Source organism: Myotis daubentonii, chromosome 2 (assembly GCF_963259705.1).
Source record: "Myotis daubentonii chromosome 2, mMyoDau2.1, whole genome shotgun sequence".
NCBI lineage: Eukaryota > Metazoa > Chordata > Mammalia > Chiroptera > Vespertilionidae > Myotis > Myotis daubentonii.
The window spans coordinates 126656934-126681117 of record NC_081841.1 but is presented as its reverse complement, the minus strand read 5'-3'; the positions used below and the strand labels follow the sequence as shown (position 1 = coordinate 126681117).

General features: G+C 38.3%; 2 protein-coding genes and 1 non-coding gene across 12 annotated transcripts in view; 1 reads left to right on the top strand and 2 right to left on the bottom strand.

Annotated features, from left to right (window-relative positions):
- The window catches only part of ZC3H13 (zinc finger CCCH-type containing 13), a 125435-nt gene extending 118093 nt beyond the window's left edge, over nt 1-7342 (bottom strand). For 2 of the 10 annotated variants that reach the window (XM_059684483.1, XM_059684487.1), the window contains exons 1-3: nt 6713-7338; nt 1874-1999; nt 1446-1555 (exon numbers count right to left, since the gene is read on the bottom strand). In XM_059684483.1, the coding sequence (XP_059540466.1) occupies nt 1446-1555; nt 1874-1990 (227 nt within the window). In that variant the 5' untranslated portion in view covers nt 1991-1999; nt 6713-7338. Of the gene's footprint in view, nt 1-1445; nt 1556-1873; nt 2000-6712 lie in introns of all 10 variants that reach the window. The other 8 variants (XM_059684491.1, XM_059684486.1, XM_059684485.1 and 5 more) reach the window with 8 other exon arrangements.
- Nucleotides 4880-5030, top strand: LOC132228990 (small nucleolar RNA SNORA23). Its single transcript, XR_009451574.1, has one exon. It is a non-coding gene; the product is annotated as a small nucleolar RNA SNORA23 (small nucleolar RNA).
- A 2592-nt stretch (nt 7343-9934) lies between the features above and the next one.
- Nucleotides 9935-24184, bottom strand: part of CPB2 (carboxypeptidase B2) — a 73495-nt gene continuing 59245 nt past the window's right edge. The window contains 3 exon segments of the mRNA XM_059684482.1: nt 9935-10160; nt 14409-14496; nt 16392-16594. Coding sequence (XP_059540465.1) covers nt 9976-10160; nt 14409-14496; nt 16392-16594 — 476 coding nt within the window. The 3' untranslated portion in view covers nt 9935-9975.

Below are 24184 nucleotides of genomic sequence, written 5' to 3'. Positions count from 1 at the left end.
TCTTTCCTTCTTCGAATCACATTATGACTATATTTCTCTCCTACAAATAAAGTAAATTACACAAATACAAGTTATCAGGTAAGAGAAAAAATACACAAAAGAACAAAATTATAACAAAAATTCCTTTATGCTAAGTCTAGTATGATACTATTTTTTTCCACTTTAGACAAATTTCTTTGCCATTTTCCTCAAAACTGTCTCCTGTATAAAATTTTTCAGTTAGTAATAAGTTTCAAAGATGAATTAAACCATTATTAAAAGTGTAGTAATAATATAAACAAAACAATATTACTGAAATAGTTTACCAGGTGTTTATACAGGTAATTAAACTTATGAAGACTAATCTCCTCTCATTAACAGAAAAGACAAATGACAATCTAAACACAAATAAGACAATATTCAGCATCACAAGTAAACGAAAATATAAAACATTTAAGTGAACAGACAGTTTGAATTTTAAATTCAAGTAAACTGGAGCCCTAGCCAGTTTGGCTCAGTGGATAGAGCATCAGCCTGTGGACTGAAGGGTCCGGCGTTCAATTCTGGTCAAGGGCACATGCCCAGACTGTGGGCTCGATCCCCAGGAAGCAGTCAATCAATGATTTTCTCTCATCACTGATGTTTCTCTCTCCCTCTCCCTTCCTCTCTGAAATCAATAAAATATATTAAATGCAATTAAACTTGAAAATCTATATACACACAAAAAAAATCTCCAAATCCTAATGTTCAATTTTTATACTATTCCTATAGCCAAAGCAATCAGTACACCCAATTTTAAAACTAGATAAATTATTTCTTTACCAATCAAGTTTAAACTTTTTGTGACAATCTTTACATAAGCTACATCTTTAAACACCAACCATAATAAAATCATCATAAGGAAACCAAAAGAAAAATAAAAGGTCTTTATTAGGAAAGATTAATTTAGTACTGCCATTATTAAAGGCGTATGATATTCAAAATAGCTCCATTTATCATTATATAAATACATATTTTCATTTACATTAATGCACTGCGATAAGGATTTGGCAAATGCATTTTAACCTTCAGAGTTCGCATTAGGTTATCTTTTGTCATCAAGATTCAAATTTAGAACATCTTAAAAAGCTAAAATTATATCCTATTTAAATTTCAATAAAATTCTGTCTTAGCAGCAGTTTAATACATAATTGGGAGGGTTAAGTAAGCCACACATATATTATAAAAAAGATCTATTGTCAAAACAAGTAAATATTGAACAAAGAAGTTAACTTTAAAGCAAATATTTTATTAGCCTTGAATTTAAAACTAAAAAGATCTTATCTATCTTTGATTACATCAGCAAGACTACTACCAAGATAAGAAAATCTGATCAAATATATGGTTTTATTTCAGATTTTTATACTAGATAAACTATAAAAGCCATTTTCTAATTGTATATGAACAATTCAAAATTCTCAATTTACCTTCTGTAATTGCTGCTATAACCTTTACCACGGGGTGAAAGGCCATGTACGAATCTACATGTGTTTCCATAGAGGCAGTTGCCAGTCTTCAGCCAGTTACGGCACTGTGTCTAAGAGACAGATATTATTATGTAAATTTCATATTTATTTCTGGACAAAAGATGCTAGTGGAAAATTAAAATAAATGCTATCAAAATTGCAGCTAAGCTGAGATATACATTACTCCCCAAATAATAAAACATCAGAGAAAAAACCCCCACAAACAAACCCATAAACCCTATCACTTTTTTCAAGTCTCTTAATGAAACACATTTTTAAAAAATGTACTGAACCAACATACCTACAACCAGTTCACCTTTATTATACAAAATCGGTATTTTAAAAAAAGGATTGCAATAGGACCCCTGAGACTACAAGTGACAACTCACCTCTGCTGTACTGCCAGTGCTGGGTCCAAGCCTCTCAAAGACACTGGGTCTTCGGGATGTGCTTTCAGATATGGTCTTCGTATTTTCCACTGTGACTTTCCTTCTAATTTTTGACATTTTGTACTACTTTAACAAAAAACGAGAGAGGGGGGGAGAGGGAGAGGGAGAGGAAGACGGAGAGGGAGAGGGAAAGGGAGAGGGGGAGGGGGAGGGAGAGGGAGAGAGAGAGAGAGAGGCTAAACAGTAAAATTCTTTAATTTAAAATAACTGAGCACATAGCACATAACTTGCAAGTAGATAAAACTGTAGATAACACTGTAAAATTATAAGGGATTTTTCTCAGAACAAAAAGAAAGGAATAGGAGGTCACAAGTAAATATAGGTAAATAGAAGTTATCTTCTAAAACACAGGTCAGGGCACATGCCCAGGTTTCAGGCTTGATCCCCAGTAGGGGGCGTGCAGGAGGCAGTCGACCAATGATTCTCATCACTGATGTTTCTATCTCTCTCCCTCTCCCCTCCTCCCTATTTTCCAAGTAAAAAAACTATACAGTGAACTCTACATCATGTACTCAGTATTATAAGACAATCTTTGATTTAACTTTTCTTGGGCTTATTCTCAGTCCAAATGTGAATTTACAGAGGAAAAGTTGGTAAAATTTCATATGTCCATTTGTTATACTGGCCATAAAGAACTAAAGCCAATATGAGTGGAGATGAGAAATATGTAGAAAATGCAGAGCTTCGATTAACCAAGAAAACCACTATTTTATAATTTAAAAATGAGCAGAATTTGAAAAGTACATATGTAATAAAGTATATAGGAAAAGTTAGAACAAAACACATTTTAAAGTTTCATTTTGTTACTATAAATATTAAGATATAGATTACATTGTAATGCTCACTCACTAATTTTAAAAACATCTGTTAATAAACTTAAAATCACGTGAGTTTTAAAATTTCCATATTAGCTATTATTAGTATGTGGAATGTGGAAAAGAGGCACCCATCCCACCATATTGCTTCAAAGAAAACTAACCCTAACCTTGCAATTTTTTCTCTCCACTATCAATTGAAATGGTTAGTTCTGTCCTCAAAACGCCTATTCCCAACATGCCCTCATCCCCAATACACTCTCCTCCAATGGTGCCACAGTTGGGACAACAAGCTATTTATTATTATACTTGTAACAATGGTCATCTGTCAGCTTCTTGTTTTTCTGAGGGCTCCCGGTAATAACTCTTGTTTCTCCAAACCTGTGGCTTGGATCAGCACTGTTCTCCTTCCCTGACCTGCTGGAAAGTATACTCTCCCAGCTTCTCTTCAATTCCAGATCCCTAACATAAGCTTTAAAGATTTCAAAGGGTTTAGACTGCTATGTTAAAGACTATCAAGTGATGACTAATAATTCCATATTGCCCCCCTCCTTGTATTCTTGCCACTAAAGAAGTTCCTTCACACAGAGACAAAGCTGCTTTTACGGTGACGTAAGAACATCTCAAGATTCACCTACATAGTGCTTATCCCAGGAATTTTACTTCGAGCTACTGTTGAGTCCACCAACTTAAAGAAGAATAGCAATGAAGTAAAGGTGTGTTCTCCTCTTTTCTCAGAGTCCAACAGTGTCAGACCTTGCCCCAATGAGTTTGAGTACCAGGTCTAGGTTATAGGGAGATCCTAGACTAAAAAAATTAAAAAATAAATCTGAAGCAAAGGGGGAAAAGTAGGAACCGGAGTTTTCTAAATGAAAGAAAGAGGAATTCTTCTGATCATCTATCTAAGAACTTTCATCGGTAGTCAACAAGTTATCTGAATATTACTGAATATTACTAAATATTACTGAAACATTCATGATTTTGCATAGATAAATAAATGCTTTATGCTTGCAAATACAAAAAATAATATTTGATATCCAATTTTCTAAATATGTACACATAATCTAAAGTACACCAGAAAAGCATTTACTCATATATAGTAATTAATGAATTTAAAACTGTTACCAACTAGTGTGACTTAATTAGGATTTTCAATCTAAAAATTTGGGCCTACAAAGGAAGATACATACCGCAACAGAATAAAATGCAAATCTGACTGGGGAAGAGTGGCTTTTTCAATTAAAATCTACAAAGGCTTCGTCTATAAGAAGTAAATGTTTCAGAGTATAAGAAAAATTAGAAACAATCAACTTTTTTAAAATGCAAATATTAAAGTCTTCCCTAGCTCAGACTCTTTGAAGGTTTTCTTTCTAGTTTTGTTTGCAAATTTTTCTTTGGTTTTAAGTTGCCACCACACTTCACATTATATCTTTCCCAAACAGCAGCATTATTAAAACCAGAGTGACACTCGTGAGTCTATCGTTACAGTATTTTCCGATTTCTCCTCTTCGTTTTCAGAGTTAATAAAAGATCAGAGGTCATTATATTTTTTCAATTGAAAAAGAAAAATGGGGGATTAAGTTTGAATCATTAAGACACAATAAAGCAGTCTCAATAAATAGGAACTGTCCGCCCCTCAAAAACTTGCAAACATCATAATGTTTGTAATTCATACTATAAAATTTGACTGAGAAAAAAAAACATACAGCGGCCTCTTTGTAAACAATTATTTCTGAGGTCTAATGACTGAAATCTTGTCAATAAAACAAGTATCAGTTCTAGTATGCTCTCTTCAATCCTTAACTACATCTTTTTGAGGTCTCATCTTCCAGTAGCAAAAATGAAAGCATAATCTGATAAGCAGCAGCATAATATTGGTAAATCGTCAAATAATTAAACAATTAAAACTACATAAATGTACTAACTGGTAGTAGAATAAATCCCTATCTACTGCAGTTCTAAAATAAAAAGAGTTATGTTAAATATTAGGTTTCTTCACATTTATATTTCATATTTTTGAAAGAAAAAATTGAGATTTATTTGATGCATAGTCTGGTACAATTTTTTAAAAAGAACTTTCTAAAACAATCTTGCACATCACTTATATGTAAATAGACTAAAACAATTCCAAACTGAATTGTGAACAGAAGTGACCAAACTAGATCTTGCTATCCACACAAACATCATGCAGCCAAAGAGTAAGTTGGGATCATAGTACTGGTCTAGTGTTGTCTCATTGGACATAATTTACCACTGGCCAGCCTCCAAATTCCCATACAGAACAAAACACACACACACACACACACACACACACACACACACACACACACACACACACACACACACACAAAACAACAACAAAAAGAAGTGACCAAACTAACCTGACTACACAGGTATGAACAAGGCAATAAAACTGCTGCACTGTGCAGAAAAAATAATTTGTTAAAAAGACTATGCACAGAAAAATCCCTTTCTGGTAACTAAAAAGAAGTAAACAGAACTGCAAAATACAAAACAAACAAACAAACAAAAACACAAAGAAAAGAATAAAAGGCACTTTATATATCAACACAAGTTAGCATTTCAACTGCTACTAAGTATCTGCTGAAACAGTTCTAACTATATGACAAGGAGAGAGGTTTGGGGGAAATGGGGAAAGTAATGAGCACTGAAAACCTTTTCTTCAAATACCTGTAAGTTAAACAACTTTGCTTTCTGTATGTAAATGCAATGCATATTATAATACAAAGTAACACTGATAATTTGTTCCTGAGTTAAAATAACACCCGCCCGCCCGCAGGTTTACAGATATGGAAATTGGATGGATTTGCATATCTTAAAATATGCAATCAATGTTCATTTCAAATCACCAATAATTAGGAAGCCAGTAAAAGTCATGTATTTGATAAAACTGGATCCTACCAGATCCAATCTTAGTTTCCCCTGCAACTATTTTTACAGACACAATTTGCTAAGTACCTGCATCAACATTCAGTATCTTGTTGAAATTGTCATGTTACAATCTAAATACTTCATTAAGAAATTGGAAATTATTTGAAAATCTATAGATTTTGTCCACAAAATTCTCCAACATACTTTCGCTTAGGTACTAAAGACAGTAATTTCAAATATTACAGAACGAGACTGCTAATTATGCCTGGATTGTACTGCATAAACATATTTAGATTTACTGCAACAGTATCATGAACTTTGAAAACTTGAGGTGTGAGGATCTTTTCTAAATTTTGTAAATTATTTTTTTTCACTAAACCAAAAACCTGAAGAGATTGCATATGCCCATAATTTTCAAAGTAGTTCAAATTATCTGAAAACCTCACAAAATAACTGAATAGCTTGACACTCCACAGACAAGATCCTACCAATATCATTTAAGTAATATCTACTCCAAATAATCCTGCAGCCACATGAAGTATTTTGCCATACATCAGAGAACGCCAAACACCAGGCCCTCTCCTATCATTCTTCCGGGTTTCTGCTATGTAGTTGCCAAAACTGCCCCCCTAGGGAATGGGATGGTCAAGTCGCACTCCTCAACTCCGAGGGCTACGTCGTTAAGTTCCCAGGGCGGGGAGACCAAATACAACCAAAGGAAGACACTTTCCCCCAGTAAGTCTGGAATGCGTAAAGAAAAAAGGGGGGGGGGGTGTCTTCTAAATCTAAAACTATATTCCTACAGCCTTCCACTGCATTCAAAAGCGAATACCACGCAAGGGCTCCCAAGCCCACCTCAAACACGGCCCTTCCGTCTGAATCCACCTGCTCCTCAGACAAACTCACCAGGTTCAGAACGAGGGCGGGAAAGGAGACCTGAGCACAGGGGCCTTTGCAGAACGGAGAGAAGGATGCTCAAGGGGCTCAAAATCGCGGCTCCGGGCCTTCCCAGCCCGGGTCCGCCCGACGCCTTCCCCCGATACCCGCACCAAAGCACACAATTCAAGCTTACCTCCTCCCCGAGCTCCCTTCGCAGGCACAGTCGGGAGGCGTCGCCGCCGCCACCGCTCTGAGGAGCAGGGGATGCGACTCTCTGCCCCCGCGCGTGGCCCCGGGAGGACAACAAGAAGGAGATGCGCGCGCGGCTCCCGGGAACCGGCCCTCGGCTGGCGAGGGGGCCCGGGGGCGGCTGAGAAGCGGAACTCGCCAGCCGCTTCGCCAGTATCAAGCGAGACTGGGACGTAGAGAGAAAAACAACAAAGAGACGCTGGGAAGTAAGAAAAGCCAACGAAAACACTTCCAGGCACCAGAAGGATCGCCTCAAAATGCCGCCGGAAGTCGAGGGTTTGTCCTGTTTCTACAGGCCGAGGCAGCTTCCGGCTACCAAATTAGACGTCAGCACGCAGGCACCGCCCCTCCGTGGACACGCCCTCCACCGCCCCCGGAGGCGGCAGTGGGAATTGGCTGGTCTTGGTGAGAGATTCCTGGAGAGGAGCTCAAATTCCCAATTAAAAATGATTTTAAGCCCAGCCGGCCTGGCTCGGTGATTGAGCGTCAAACTGTGAACCAGGAAGTCAGGGTCCGTTCCCGGTCAGGGCACGTGCCCGGGTTGAGGGCTGGATCCCCAGTGCGGGTGTGCAGGAGGCAGCCGATCAATGATTCTGCCCATCATTAATTCCCACCCCCCAACCCCCATTCCTCTCTGAAACCAATAAAAATATTTTAAGAGGGAGAGTTTTGTTCTTTTATTACATTAGTTCTTAGTTCTTGCAATAAGCTGTTGTAAATGTGGTAAAGGCCACATTTGTTGTCGAAAGTAAGTATATTCATTGGCTCTACAAAGTTTAATGAACGCTGAGCTGGAGCGACAGGAAACGTTTATTCTGTTATTGACACTCCACTTTCTGGGCCATGGTCTGTCTATTCCTGTGGCGCGAACGGAAGCACGGCTGTGTTTTTAAAGGCACAAGCAGAATTTGTTGAAAATTAAAGCAAAAATATTTAATGTATTTCTGGCAACCTTTTTTTTTTTCATGTTTAGGGTCTAATCATTTGCATTAAACTAGTTATTAAAATTACTTGAGGTGGTTATGTTAGGGGCAGAAATAGACTATTGGGGACTAGCTATAATTATAAAAAATATTAATCATGCTCTGTTAACCATGATTTTTCTATTCTGATGAGAGAAAGCACATTTTAACCTGGCTGAAAGATGTAGTTCCTGGGATATGAGAGCCTACATCAGAATGCAGTTCATTTTCCTTCTTCCAGAACTACCTATTATGGAAAAATTAAACAATTTAGTCCTAGTCCCTGGACGACCCCCAAACCCACAGGGCCTGTAACCATTTTGCCTTGCCTACTTTCCTACATAATCTTTGTCCCTCTACCCAATATAAGCAGCTGGCTTGTGGGGAGGGGCAGAGCAGATTTTTGTGGATGATCTGCTGCTCTCCCTCTCCCATGCTGCCGGCTTTATTGGAATAAACACTCATATATGATTCAACCCTGTCTCTTCTCAATTAGCTCAAGTAGTGACAAGCAGCCAGGGCCCATTGGTTGTCCGGTTACAGTTAGTCAAACATCATGAATCAAAGAAAAAAAACTCATTACCTAGCTTCTTACAAGTTAAACAAAAGGGGGAAATGTGAATTTATTTATTACGCTTATTTTGTTCTCTGACAAAACCAAGGAATAAGAAAACCTTTTACCAAAACTATTGATAAAACTTAAAAAAGAAACTGGTACAATGATTTGGTCTTGGAATTGGTAAATTAAAATGTGGACGAAAGGGGCCACACGCTGACCTGACAAGCTCAGGGAAGGCCTGTGTGGCAGACTAGTAGACTCAGAGACCTAAAATAACCACAAAGGATGGTCTGAAATTAAACTGAAACTGAAAGCAGTTATGGTGGGCAGTTACGCCCTAGGCCTGTATCTTCACTGACAAGGTCCACTTTACCGTAACTGAGCCTATCTGCCTATTTGCATCTAAGATAACATATCCTTGGGATATCTGGGTAACTTGTGACTTCTCTTTTTATGGAACCCCTGGGGCACAGCCAGGTGTGCTGGGCCCAGGACAGATGCAGCAGATTCCTTCATTTATCATGTGAATTGATCCTGCACCCACCTAAGTACGTGTTCATCATTTTGCTTTTTATCCAATCCCAGAGGTTTCCCCGCTTCGCTTTATCCCTCCTCCTTAATCTATCACCAATGAATTTTATGTAACCCACCTATGTTCCTCCTTTGAATTTCATGTATAAATACGGATGTAACCCTGCCATTCTCCGGAGCACTATCTCAATTCGTTGAGGTTTTGCTTCCCAGCATATGTCGACAGTTTGGCTCAAATAAACTCACAAAAATTCTTTACAGGTTTCAATGGTTTTTTTACGTTAAGGAGCCTCTGGGACAGCTTCAAGCGTACCAACATCAGAATTATAGGGGTGACAGAAGATGAGAGAGAGCAAGATATTGAAAACCTATTTGAAGAAATAATGACAGAAAACTTCCCCCACCTGGTGAAAGAAATAGACTTACAGGTCCAGGAAGCTCAGAGAACCTCAAACAAAAGGAATCCAAAGAGGACCACACCAAGACACATCATAATTAAAGACAAAGAGAGAATCTTAAAAGCAGCAAGAGAAAGAAACCGAGTTACCTACAAGGGAATACCCATATGACTGTCAGCTGGTTTCTCAACAGAAACTTTGCAGGCCAGAAGGGAATGGCAAGAAATATTCAAAGTGATGAATACCAAGAACCTACAACCAAGATTACTTTATCCAGCAAAGCTATCATTCAGAACGGAAGGTCAGATAAAGAGCTTCACAGATAAGGAAAAGCTAAAGGAGTTCATCACCACCAAACCAGTATTATATGAAATGCTGAAAGGTATCCTTTAAGAAGAGGAAGAAGAAGAAAAAGGTAAAGATACAAATTATGAACAACAAATATGCATCTATCAACAAGTGAATCTAAGAATCAAGTGAATAAATAATCTGGTGATCATAATAGAATCAGGGACATAGAAAGGGAATGGACTGACTATTCTTGGGGGGAAAAGGGGTGTGGGAGATGCGGGAAGAGACTGGACAAAAATTGTGCACCTATGGATGAGGACAGTGGGTGGGGAGTGAGGGCGGAGGGTGGGGCGGGAACTGGGAGGAGGGGAGTTATGGGGGGAAAAAAGAGGAACAAATGTAATAATCTGAACAATAAAGATTTAATTAAAAAAAATGTGAGAACAGAGTGTAAAAATCAAGAGCATTAAGCATTCCTGATGGCATGCCAAGCTATTTTAGAGAGAGCAGCAAGAGCTTCTCTGCAAGTAGGTTTGATGAAATGCTTTGGCAGCAATAATCCATATTTGCCTGTATCTCGAAGTTCAGTTGTAAAGGAATATTTGATGCCTAAGTCATAGATCCAGTCATCTGGACCTCCAGGACCTAGATCTATAAAAAGAAAAATAAATTACTTTTCAAAATACAGATGTTTCAAATTAACTAACAAAATGTGTTTTTTCCCTAAAAATGAAAATTGCTTTGCATTTTTCTGATTAGTAAGTAATATACATTGTTGGTAAAAAACAATGGAGATTGATGGAAAACAGGTTAAGGAAGAAAATTAGAATTATCCATAACTTTACCAAGAAGAGATAATCACCATTAATGTCTTAGTGCCTTTTTTTTTTTTTTGTAGTGAAGGCTATAACCAAAAAAAAAAATTTAACTTAATTTTTAAAATTTTCTAAGTTAATATTTTTCCTACATACATAAGATCATTCTATACATTCTGTTTTGTAACATTTCTAAACATGATATCTGTCGTGACCAGTTTTATGTATTGATGAGCTCAAATAATGTTTAACTCATAGTATTGCACTGGAAAGCTGGATGTAAATTAATTTAAATACCTATTTTTTTAAAAAAATATATTTTATTGATTTTTTTACAGAGAGGAAGGGAGAGAGATAGTCAGAAACATTGATGAGAGAGAAACATCGATCAGCCGCCTCCTGCACATCTCCTACCGGGAATGTGCCCGCAACCAAAGTACATGCCCTTTGACCGGAATCGAACCCGGGACCCCTCAGTCCACAGGCCGACGCTCTATCCACTGAGCCAAACTGGTTACAGCTTAAATACCTATTTGAGACCTTTAGATTTTTCTAATTTCTAAGTAATATAAACAACGTTACAATGAACAACCTTGTTTATACATAACTGCTTATTTGTTCTTTAGAATATTATTTCCTAGAAGTAGATTGCTAGCATAAGGGTATGTACTTTTTACAATTATTCTACATGTTGTCAAATAGTTTCAAAAGGTTCACCAATTTATACCTGCACTAGCAAGGTATGAATATGCCCACTTCTCCCTCCCACATTATCCATGAAATTTTGCTTTTATTGCAATTTTATGTGTGAAAAAATAATATCAAATTGTCTTGCTTTATGTTTTTTTATTACCAGTGAATTGGATGTTTTGTTTGATACATTTTTTGTCTATGTTTATATATATATTTTTTTTATTAATTCTTACTCATTTCTATTTTGTTCAATTTATAGATTGTTTATAAAAGCAACATTGGTGTTATCCTTGTGTAATATGGTGAGAAGTTTTTCTTCTTATTTGGTTATTTAGCTTTCAACTTGGTTTATGACTGGATTTTTATATAAAAATATTTTCTCTATCTGGAATTTATTTTGGAGAAAAATACACTGGTAATCCAATTATTTTTCTAGGTAACATCAGGTTTCTCAACCCTATAAATTGAATAATCTAACATTCTTAACTGGTTAGAAATGCTTTATTTATGAAATACTACATCTCCTTGTATATTTGAGGTTTCTAATGTATTTTAATATTTGGTTGGGGTGAATTCTCTCTTATTAGTCTTATTTTTCGGAATTCTACAAGCTCTTCTACTAAATGTATTCTTTCAAATGAAGTTCAAAATCATTTAAGTGTTAATTGGGATTTATGCACTAATTAATTTAGAACAACTGACACATTTTTTACATTAATTTCCCACCAAAAAACATGGCAGATTTCTCCTTTTGTTCATCTTCTTTTATGTACACCAGTAAAATTTTCTAGGTTTTTAACATATATAGGTTATATGGAATTGTGTGTGTACATGCATATATACATTTAACAATGAATCCACATATATGTATGTGACTATATGTAATATGTGTGTATGTATATATATGTACATATATAGAGGAAGTAGGATCTTTTTTTCATTTTATTTTCTACCTGATTATTTTTGGTATATAAGAAAGTTGTAGAGTTATGTATATTTAGTTCATAGTCAGAAACTTTACTCAACTTTTTAATTGTTACTAATATTTTTTAAAAATATGTTATTGATTTTTTACAGAGAGGAAGGAAGAAAGATAGAGAGTTAGAAACATCAATCAGCTGCCTCCTGCACACCCTCTACTGGGGATGTGCCCACAACCAAGGTACATGCCCTTGACTGGAATCGAACCTGGGACCCTTCAGTCTGCAGGCTGACACTCTATCCACTGAGCCAAACGTGTTAGGGCTGTTACTAATATTTTTTGTGAATTTTCTACTGTTTTCCATGTAGACAACCATCCTATGTAATAAAAGGCTAATATGCAAATCAACTGAAGGGCAGAATGACCAGTCTATGATGCACACTAACCACCAGGGGGCAGACGCTCAATGCAGGAGCTGCCCCCTGGTGGTCAGTGCACTCCCACAAGGGGAGCCCCGCTCAGCCAGAAGCTGGGCTCAGGGCTGGCGAACGCAGCAGCAGTGGCAGGAGCCTCCCCCACCTCCACAGCAATGCTAAGGATGTCCTACTGCCAGTTTAGGCCCAACATCCTCCGAGGGCTCCCGGACTTGGAGAGGGTGCAGGCTGGGCTGAGGGACCCCCTCTCTCCAGTGCATGAATTTCATGCACTGGGCCTCTAGAATAATATACAAAGTGATCATTTTTGCTTCTTTCTAATACTTACACTTGAATTAATACAAAGGCGTTTACTGAAACATTGTTTTAATATTGAAAAATATTCATCAACAGTGGATTGTTATTCATTCAGCAAATATTTCTGACAGCCATTATCAATATTTGCTGTTTATTCTACCCATTCTCCTATGCTTACATACACATACACATAGATGTGTCCTGAATAAATGAATGAATGAATGAATGAGTGGAGATGGACTGATTTCATCATAACAGGAAGTTTGCTCTATAAGTTCCTCTAGCCCTGAGGCACTATGGTCATGCTTTGGGGAACATTAGTAGAGAAGAGGATAAGAATCAAGAAAGCTCTGAATTATGAAAGGAAGTTGTGGGATTTTTCTGTGACAGAGCAGGGACCCAAGTCAGATAAAGCAGCAATAAATGGATCAGTGACACAAGAGACAGAGATACCACATGGCCTCAGTTTTTTTCTGAGACAATTTTGGGTTGTTGAGAAGGAAGGGGAAATTTCCTGTCTGGACTTTCTATTAATAGGGCATCTGGTGTGATTATTGTTATGAATGTCTTTTTTATAACCCTGTAGATCATACCTATTTACATGCTATTTCCTCTACCGGGTTTTCCCCTCACATCTTTGTTTGGAAGCCACGTATCAGGTAGGTCTCCCAGAATGTCAGCTACAGAGAGAGACCTTCCAAAGAACTTTACCCAAATAGCCTCTCTCTCCTGCAGTCATTCTCAAACCCATAAGCCTATTTTATTGTCTTTACTCATCAATGGAATTACATTATATTTTACTATTTAATTGCTTATGTCAACAATGGAAACATTTTTATGTAAAGGACCAGATAGTAAATATTTTAGGCATTATGGCCAGCATAGTCTATGTCACAACTACTCAACTTTAGTGTCATGAAATTATCATAGACCACAGACAAATGAATGATTGACACTGAAATTTGAATTTCATATACTTTTCAAAGGTCTCAAAATCTTGTTCTTCTTTTGTTTTGTTTTTTAATCATTAAAAAAACTGAAAAATAATTTTAAGCTTTCCGGCTATACAAAAACAAGCAGTGGGCTGATATGACCTGCGGGTCATGATTTGCTGATTCTTGGTTACAGGTTTATTTTCTGTTCCTCTTCTCTAATCTCCCCCTCCAGCTTCAAAAAAGTAAAATAATTGTCTGTTATCCCACTGTACCTACAAAGGGATCCCTCAACAAATATTTAGAATATTTGTTAAGAGTTTGCCACATACATATTCTCGTCACTGTGATAGAAACCAAAGACATTCAACTATAGTGTAGTATACTCTAGGGCACAGACTGTCACTAAAAGGCAACTAGTGTAATGGTTATACACCAGATGTGTACAGTGTTCAACCTGCACAACCTTACAGGGTGGCCTTGGACTGCTTACATATTCTTTTCACCCTTTATTACCTTTTCTGCTTCACTCAACTAGTGTGATGCCATTTCTATAATCCCTACTCTAGAGCAATGAGCATATTTCCTAAATAGAATTTTGTCTTCTTTTTAAATATTCACTTGTTAATATAGCTTGTTCAGTGCTGTCATAGCTATTATGCTTCCATTTGTAATTGTTATAATCCAATTGTTTTACATGTGACCTTGTTTAAAGATTCCATTTAGAAAAATTAAATCTATACAGAAAAACCAAACACAGATTTTTAAAAATATGTCAGTTTTCTAAGATCTTAAGAAATACTTACATAAACTTTCCGAGCCACTGCCATATGTCTATCTGGTATCTTTACTAATATTCTCAATAGCCTGGGCTGCTTCACTGGCCAGTAGATACTGAAATCAATAGAATATGAAATTTCAGTTAATGTAAAACTTTAAAACAGGACAGGTGGAAGTTTCTAAAAAAATCAATCATATATTAATTGACTCAGACTGTACACATGAATAAATATAGAGTAGGATGGTAGTGGTCAGGAGCTGGGGGTGGGAGGAATGGGGAGATGTTGGTCAAAGGATACAAACATCCAATTATAAGATGAAATAGTCTTGGGGATCTAATATACAGCATGGTGACTATAGTTAACAATATTGTCCATATACTTGAAAGTTGCGTAAAGAGTAGATCTTACATGTTCTCACCACAAAAGAAAAAAAGGTAGTTATGTGAGATGATAGATGTATTAACTCACTTTTTTGTGGTAATCATTTCACATATATGTGTGTCAAATCATCACATTTTACACCTTAAACTTGAGTCTGGCGCCTTAGACCACTTGGCTATCCTGACACCCCTTACACCTTAAACTTACATAATTTTATATGTCAGTTATGTCTCAATAAATTTGGAAAAAACTGTATGTATGAAAAAATCTGCATTTACCCAAAGGTAAATCAAGAAGAATAAATTAACTTCAAAAAAAATCTGTTTTGCTTTATGGAAATCACAATTGAGTGACTCTAACTGTAAACTCTTATAATACCTTGAAAATTGTGTTTAACTTGAAGAAAAAAATAATTCTCATCAGCCTTTTATAGGAATTTATTAACTTTATAAAATGAAGTATAACTATATTTCAAAGGCGAACAACTTGAGGCTATCCTATTCCTAGATAAAATTATCACCAAACTTTAAATCCAAGTTCTCTAAACAATATTATACCTAAGTGTGCCTGATTCCCTTCTCATCCTTCTCAGAAACTTTATTTTAGTCTTGAGTAAAATGTCTAGTAACTCCCTAAGACTCATCCAATAAAAAAGTATCTGTTTTTTGGTTATGAAGCAAGATCATAAGTCCCATGTGCCACTATATTTGTTTCTAGCGTACCCAGATCTTTTCTGAAGTTGGATGGTGCTCACTGTCACTCTCTTGAATAACCCAGAGGGATATCAGTGGGTACGATGCTGTGCCATTCCTTTATTCAAAATAAAAATGTGAATGGAACCCCATTGTCTATAGAATGAAATGTAAATTTATTCTCACTTTCAAATAAGCTGACCTTATCTTCACAAGCTGACCTCACCTACTTTCTGATGGTATCACCTTTCACTTTGGCACTCTCACAATCCCCTGAACATACTTCTTGTGGGAAACACATCTTCTCAGCTTGGAATGTCTTCCGTTCCCTGTCCATATATAGAAATCCCATCTTTCAATATTTGGCTGAAATTGTATCTATTCCTTGGCATCATAGCATGTTATCATTCCCTTTACTTTTACTGTATTGTCCACTACATTCCAAAAAAGGGGGAGGGGCTGCTCTTGCCTCAACACTGCAATTGGAGATGCTTTCAATAGGACCCTTTGGAGTTAGAGATGTCAGCATGCAACCAATTCCTAATGCTGATACCAAATCGATGAGTGTTGTGCTGAGACTTGATCTGTGGTGGCTATTATAGAAAGCTAGTGACCACAAAGCAGATGCATAATTCCTGAGACTCTCGTCCTGGTCCGTGCTCATATGGCTTCACATGTAGCTCACATCCAGGTGGAATGGTTCCCACTTGACCTTCAAGGAGTGCGATATTTTTCTTAGAAAGCCCATCAGCTGGACTGAAGGTCATGTCCTCAGTGTAAGACCCCCGTGCTTTACAGTCATGCAATGAACTTTCCCCCCTGGGTTACTCCTCGTAGAGTTAGGCCAAAACCCTAGAGGAGTTTTTAATTCTTGAAACTAAATATTATTTTATTTCTGAAATGCTAATGATAAAAATAATTAAGCAGCACTTACCAGTTCCTCATGGTCTTTGCTTCTGCTTCTGTTGTAAGAATATGGAAACACTATCTTCTGGGAGTATGAATGCATTGTGATATATGCTTTAATATGATTGATATTTCTTCTCAAGAAATTAGCCACTGCCTTCACTTCTGGTTCTGACTTGGGGAAAAGGCCACAGTAGATTTCTGAGCACGAGAAACTTGATGGACCCTTCTCTGTTGTGAAATTGATAGACTGAAATTATATTACATTCTATTGTAATTTGTGATTTCCCTTACAATGTATTCTTCTACTATCTATGGTGTAACATTTTTAGAAATGGATTAGATAGAGCTCTGTAAAGAGTATACTTATGATATCCACTAAATTGTTTATGTCCCGTTAGAAGTTGATTATTCACATGCCCTATAGCAGACCTCTAACAGTTGCTGCCTGGGGGCAACCATCTTGCAACCTTGAGAAAGTCTATTTGAGTCTCAGAAATATTCACCCTGTCTCCCAACTCCTGCTTATGTGATAACAATAAACCCCATTTTCTTTAATCCATTGTAAGTTTATTTTTTATGTTGTTTAAAAATTGCTAATTAACAGAGCCCATAAAAGAAAAGACTCATTTGGGAACTCAGAATATACAAGTGTGCTTTCAGTGTTACTTCTAAGTTGCTAAAGTGGCTTAGTAAATAAAATGTGATGGTGATATTTGGTGCCACAGTAATGTTTACTCATTCCTTTGAAAGAGTGTAGCATATATTACTTCGAATGGTAGCCTGCCCCCCAACACTTTTCCTTTCTGTCCCTAATTCATAGGGATGGATCCCCAGGGAGCCACCCCTGACTGAAAAATTACTCCCCTCTGGAAATAGCTGATTAGGTCTGAATTGGGTCCTTAACTTGTGTCCTGAAAATCTGAATTCCCCCACTGATAAACTGAAATCAAGATGAAAATACTAGTTTCAGTATAGTTGCTCTTTTGAACAAAGAAGATAACCTGCCAGCTGACACCCACAGAACACACGCTGTATATCAGGAACTCTACAAAGATCTACACAAAATATTTTATTTAAGCCTCAGAGCAACCCTATGAAGCAAATGCTGTTGTTTTAGGAGATGCAATTTGGGCACTCTTGTTGGTAACCATCCTTTACAATAAGATCTATGCTACATATTGTTAATCACCCAATTACTTGATTCTAATCTTGGCTTTAGGTAATTTTTTTTACCTATCCATACTTCAATTTCCTTATCTGTTAAATGGAAAAAAAAATACATTAAATGAGTATTTAATGAGGATCCCATGAGTGAATGCATATAACGTGTTTTACACAGTGCCTGGCAAATACTAAGTATTTACTGTTTCTTGTCGTAGTCATCATCATTATCATTATCATCACTTGTCCTGGGACCCAAAACAGCCAGTCTGCACCACAGGGATGAGGCGGGGGGAGAAAGGACGCACTGAGCCCCTGCACTGCTCCCGGCCCAGTTCTAGTCTGTCTCTGAGTCCCCGCTGCTCCCGGCCCAGTTCTAGTCTGTTTCTGAGTCCCAGCTGCACCATTGTCCGTGGGCTCCTTGGGCCACTCCATTAACCTTACAGAGCTTGTCTTTCTTATTTAAGCTTGTTCTGCTTTCTTCCTGTTATTTGCAACAGAAACAACCTTAATGTTCTTTTTCCCACAAGGAAATGTTGTGCTAAACACCCAATGCCTTTCCAAATATTTTATTTGTTTTAATTTTTAACCAATAATGTGAATGGACAAACCAGTTTTGAGAGTTTGGCCAACTTTGAATACTCCTGGTCTTTTTTCCCTGATATATATTTCTAAAGAATAGAGATTGTGCAGGGTTGGTAAAAAGTTAATTTACAGTTGTTTATATGGAAAATAATACAATAATTGATAAATAATAATAAACTGTGTTTCATGTATTCATATAATCTACTTTTAAAAAGTTATCTTTATTGTTGAAAATGTTACAGATGTTCCTTTTACCCCATTGACCCTCTCCACCCTGCGTCTGCTCCCTACTCCACCATGTATATCGGGGGTAGATGTAGGAGAGGACATGAAAGAGTTGGAGAGGCTTGTCCTTATATAAATCCTCAGACCAGAGCTGTTTAATAGAAATATACTGTAAGTCATATATTTAAGTTTTCAAGTAATCACTTTTAAAAAATAAACAGGCGAAACTAATTTTAATAATACAGCTTATTTAACACAATATTACAAAGCATTATCATTTCTAACATAACCAATATAAATATTATTCATGAGATATTTTGTTACTTTTTTCACACTAAGACTTCAAAATCTGGTGCGCATTTTACATTCACTGCATATCTCAATTAAACAAGCCACATTTTAAGTGCTCAATGGCCATATATGACTAGTGGTGACTGTAATGGACAGTGAAGCTTCAGATTCTCATTCTGTGACTCATTCTAGAGATGTCAAACATTTTAGTGGAAAGAGACAGGCAGTCAGGAAACATGAGTTTGAGACTGCTTTTCCATTAAGCAGGCATGTCAATCTGAATAAGCTGCTTGGTCTTCGTGCTTCATCTGTGCCAAGAGGTACCTGGTCTACCAGGTCCCTTCAAGTTCAAACATTATTTGCTTTGTAGGCAAAGAATCAAGAAATATCAGGAGAGGCAAATTCATATAGACATAAAATACATTAGAAATACCAGGAGCTGAGAGAGCAGGGAATGAGGAGATATTGCTTAATGATTACAGAGTTTTTGTTTAGGATGATGAAAGTTTTGAAATGAATATAGGTGATGGTCCAACTAGATTGTGAATGTACTTAACATTGCTGAATTGTACACTTAAATGGTTAAAATGACAAATTTTATGTTATATATATTTTACTACAATAAAAAATAATTGAGAGACACTACCATCTCATAGAAAGAGAAATAATGGATTTTTTAAAAGTGCATACCCATTGCAAAAACTTTGTAATTTAACTTACCATTTGAGAAAATGAGTGGATCTATCTTAGGAAGTTTGAGAACAGAGGTTTTCACAAAATTCCCCATGTTATAGACTGAATTCTGCCCCTCCCCCCTTACCAATTTATGTTTGAATTCTAATCCACAATGTGCTGTGTTTGCAAATAGGGCCTTTAAGGAAGTAATTAAGTTTTAATGAAGTCATAGAGATAAGTCTTGATCTAATATGGTTGGTGTCCTTATAAGAATAAAGAGGAAGAGAGAGAGAGAGAGAGAGAGCGAGAGAGCAATGATGCACAACACAGATAAAAGGCCATGGGAGAACATAATGAGAAAGTAGCCATTTGCAAGCCAAAAGGGAGAGGTCTTGGGAAAAACTCATCCTTCTGATATCTTGATCTTGGACTTCTAGTCTTTCTCTTGTTTAAGCCACCCAGTCTGTGACATTTTGCTATGACAGCCCTAGCAGAATAAGGTATCCTCAACTTCATTCCCATCTCTAACATACAGACAATTTTAGTACAGAAGAAGGGTAAAATAAACATAAAATGAATAAGTAGGCTTGATATGTCATTTCCTACTAATAAATGAGGTGCTCTAATAGATCTTTTAGTATCATAAAGGCACATTCTAGTTGTAGGGACAAGGAACACAGAAGATTTAATTCTTCTTTCTCACTGGCTTACTTGGAACTCTCTCTTGTCTATATGCATCGTGCTTCTGTTTCTGTTTTTAATTCTTGTGATATGTAATAATATATGGCAACATAATGTAATATAGCAACATGCCTAAGAAGGGTCTGAGATATTTCTTTTTGGCAATAACAACATATTTTGACCACTTTGCTACTTAAATTAGGTAATATTGGTTTCACCATGGAAGTATTAAGTAAAATAGAGCACCAAAGGAGCTTAAAGATAAAATAAGAAGTTCCAAAAGGGAATATATAACTGAAGAGTGATTGTCAGACATCCAAGAATTTCAATAAGCCCTGGATAGTGTGGCTCAGTTGGTTGGGCATCATCCCATGCACCAAAAGGTTGTGCGCTCCATCCCCAATCCCCAGTAGGGGGTATGCAGGAGGCAGCCCATCAGTGTTATGCTCTCACATCCATGTTTCTCTCTCTCTCCCTCTTCCTTCCTCTCTCTCTCTAAAATTCAATAAATTACAAAGCCTGGCTTTGTATCCCATATCTGCCACTTTTTAGCTCCATGATCTCCAGCAAGGGACTTAACCTTTTAAAGTCTGGGATTCTCCATTCATGATATTTTGATAATGAAATCTAGGAGATACACTATGTAAACTGCTCCACACTTAGTAATTGTCAGCCCTATTTATTCAGCTTTATGTTATACTAGAGGCCTGGTGCACAACATTCATGCATGGGAAGAGGGGGGGGGGACCCTCAGCCTGGCCTGTGCCCTCTCGCAGTCTAGGACCTCTCAGGGGATGTCCAACTGCTACGGAGGTGGGAGAGGCTCCTGCCACTGCCATTGTGCTGGCCAGCTGTGAGTCTGGCTTCTGGCTGAGCGGTGCTCCCCCTGTGGGAGCGCACTGACCACAAGGGGCTGCTCCTGCATTGAGCTTCTTGCCCTCTGGTGGTCAGTGTGCATCATAGTGACCAGTCGTTCCGCCATTTGGTTGATTTGCATATTAGAGTTTTATTATATAGGACTAGTGACTCAGTGCATGGATTCGTGCACATTGAAAGGAAATAAATTAGAAGGTGGCTGGTGGCACGGGACTGGGCGAGATGGGCCAGACATGCCCTGGAGCCAACCTCCCAGGGTCCCTCCCCAGCAACTGCTGAGTGAGCAGGGTACCTCTGGCAGGTGGGGTCCCTCTGCCTGGCCTGCGGGGATGCGGTCAAAACCGGCTCTCAGACATTCCCCAAGGGGTCCTGGAGTGCGAGAGGGCACTCTGCAAAGTTGCTGTCATACAGGGTGTGGAATGCAAATGCAAGTGTGCAGTAAACCAGATTCAGGTCCAACAGTGCCCCTGCAACAACATGTCCTACAGCTGAATGTCGAATCGTGCAGCCCCACAAGGAATCGGTCTTCCTCCTCTCTGGTTTTGGGGTGCATCACCCCCTAGAACTGCTGCTGCCAAGTCACTGAAACTTGGCAGCTCCTGCGTTGAGCATCTGCTCCCTGGTGGTCAGTGAAATCATAGTGACTGGTCAGATGGTCAGACACTTAGCATATTAGCCTTTTATATATATCAGGGGTCCTCAAACTTTTTTTTTATTTATTAAATCTTTATTGTTCAGATTATTACATTAGTTTCTCTTTTTTCCCCCCATAACTCCCCTCCACCCAGTTCCCACCCCACCCTCCTCACTCACTCCCCATCCACTGTCCTCATCCATAGGTGCACGATTTTTGTCCAGTCTCTTCCCGCATCCCCCTCACCCTTCCCCCCCACCCGCAAGGATAGCCAGTCCACTCTCTTTCTATGCCCCTGATTCTATTATAATCACCAGTTCATTCTGTTCATCAGATTATTCACTTGATTTTCAGATTCACTTGTTGATAGATGTGTATTTGTTGTTCATAATTTGTATCTTTACCTTTTTCTTCTTCTTCCTCTTCTTAAAGGATACCTTTCAGCATTTCATATAATACTGGTTTGGTGGTGATGAACTCCTTTAGCTTTCCCTTATCTGTGAAGCTCTTTATCTGACCTTCAATTCTGAATGATAGCTTTGCTGGATAAAGTAATCTTGGTTGTAGGTTCTTGGCATTCATCACTTTGAATATTTCTTGCCACTCCCTTCTGGCCTGCATAGTTTCTGTAGAGAAATCAGCTGACAGTTGTATGGGTACTCCCTTGTGGGTAACTGCCTTTCTTTCTCTTGCTGCTTTTAAGATTCTCTCTTTGTCTTTTGCTCTTGGCATTTTAATTATGATGTGCCTTGTTGTGGTACTCTTTGGGTTCCTTTTGTTTGGGGTTCTCTGTGCTTCCTGGACTTGTAAGTCTATTTCTTTCACCAGGTAGGGGAAGTTTTCTGTCATTATTTCTTCAAATAGGTTCTCAATGTCTTGCTCTCTCTCTTCTTCTAGCACCCCTATAATTCGGATGTTGGTACGCTTGAAGCTGTCCCAGAGGCTCTTTACACTATCTTCGTAGTTTTGGATTCTTTTTTCATTTTGCTTTTCTGGTTGGGTGTTTTTTGCTTCTTTGTGTTTCAAATCTTTGACTTGATTCTTGTGATTCTCTGGTCTGCTGTTGGGAATCTGTATAACATTCTTTATTTCAGTCAGTGTATGCTTAATTTCTAGTTGGTCCTTTATCACAACCTCGAGGGTCTCATTAGATTTCTTGTAGATCTCATTAAGTTTATTGGCAGTTTCTAGAAAATTCTTGTAAAACCTTAAAAGTGTGGTTTTGAACTCTATATCCTGTAGTTTGCTTTCCTCCATTTCTGTCATTTGTGTCCTTTTTCTTTGTCTCTGCATTTTTTATGCTTCCCCGTGTTGATAAAGTGGTTTTCTGTGCTGAGTGTCCTCTAGGGCCCAGTGGTTCAGCCTCCCCAATTACCTGAGGAGGGCACTCTTGGTGTACCCCCTTCTGGTCTTTGTGCACAGTCTTGTTGTAGTTAAGCCTTGATTGTTGTAGTTATCACTGGGAGGAATTGACCTCCAGGCCAATTGGCTGTGAGAATCAGCTGTGTCTGCAGTGGGAGAACTGCTGTGCTGGAGACACCCCTCGGGGGCAAGACTTGCTTCAATGGGGCTTTGGTGCTCACTGGGTCTACCCCCTGAGTGTGTTCCACAGAGCTCCAAACTGGATGGTCCCACTCTGACCTCTGGGTTTCCTGGCTCCTGGATCTCTAGGTAGGTGCTAATCTAGCCTTTGCCTGAGGCTATTCAGTAAATGCCTGCGTGCAAGGCTTGGGTGGGGTGGGTCCCAGGGGATCAACAGGGCGGGTGGAGCAAGCAGTTATGGGTGCTCTCAGTCCTGCCTTCAGAGTCTCTGCTTCTCAGTGTTCCAGCAATTGCTGCAAGCCCCTCAGAGAGAAAGCTGCCCTCGAGTTCCAACCGATGCCAGACAGTCCTGCTTCTCCCGTTTGAGTCTGGGTCCCTAGAAACTTGCCTGGAACTGGAGCTCAGAGCCTGAGACTCCCTCCCGATTGAAAAAGACAACCACGCCCTCAGCCGCCAGCCCCCTCTGCATGCACCTCCGCACCTTAGTATTTTACTTATGTACTGTGCCTCCTCTGAGTCTCGGTATGCTTTTCTCTTTCCTTCTAGTTGTAGAATTTCTACTCAGCCAGCCTTCCTGTGGTTCTGGATGATGTCTGTTCCGTCTTTTAGTTGTATTTTGAAGTGGTTGTTTGAGGCAGCAAACTCTAGTGTTTACCTATGCCGCTATCTTGGTTTCTCTATCCTCAAACTTTTTAAACAGGTGGCCAGTTCATTGTCCCTCAGACCATTAGAGGGCCGGACTATAGTTTTAAAAAAAACTATGAACAAATTCCTATGCATACTGCACATATCTTATTTTGAAGTATAAAAACAAAACGGGAACAAATACAATGTTTGTATTTGCATGTGGCCCACGGGCCATAGTTTGAGGATCCCTGATATATATACGTAGGCCCGGTGCATGAATTTGTGCATGGGTGGGGTCCGGCCGGCCCACCCCCTGGTTGAATCGTGGTCGAACTCCCAGTTGAGGGGACAATCTGCATATTAGCCTTTTAGGATAGATTAGCTGCTGCTTCTCTGACTCCCTGCCAACTAATTACTGCCTCAGCAGTCTTTGGTCCTCTGCAGGCACTTCTATTGAATAATCTTAAGCACAGCTCTGTGGAGAAACCACTATATATTTACCTTGAGCCGGAAGCAGGATT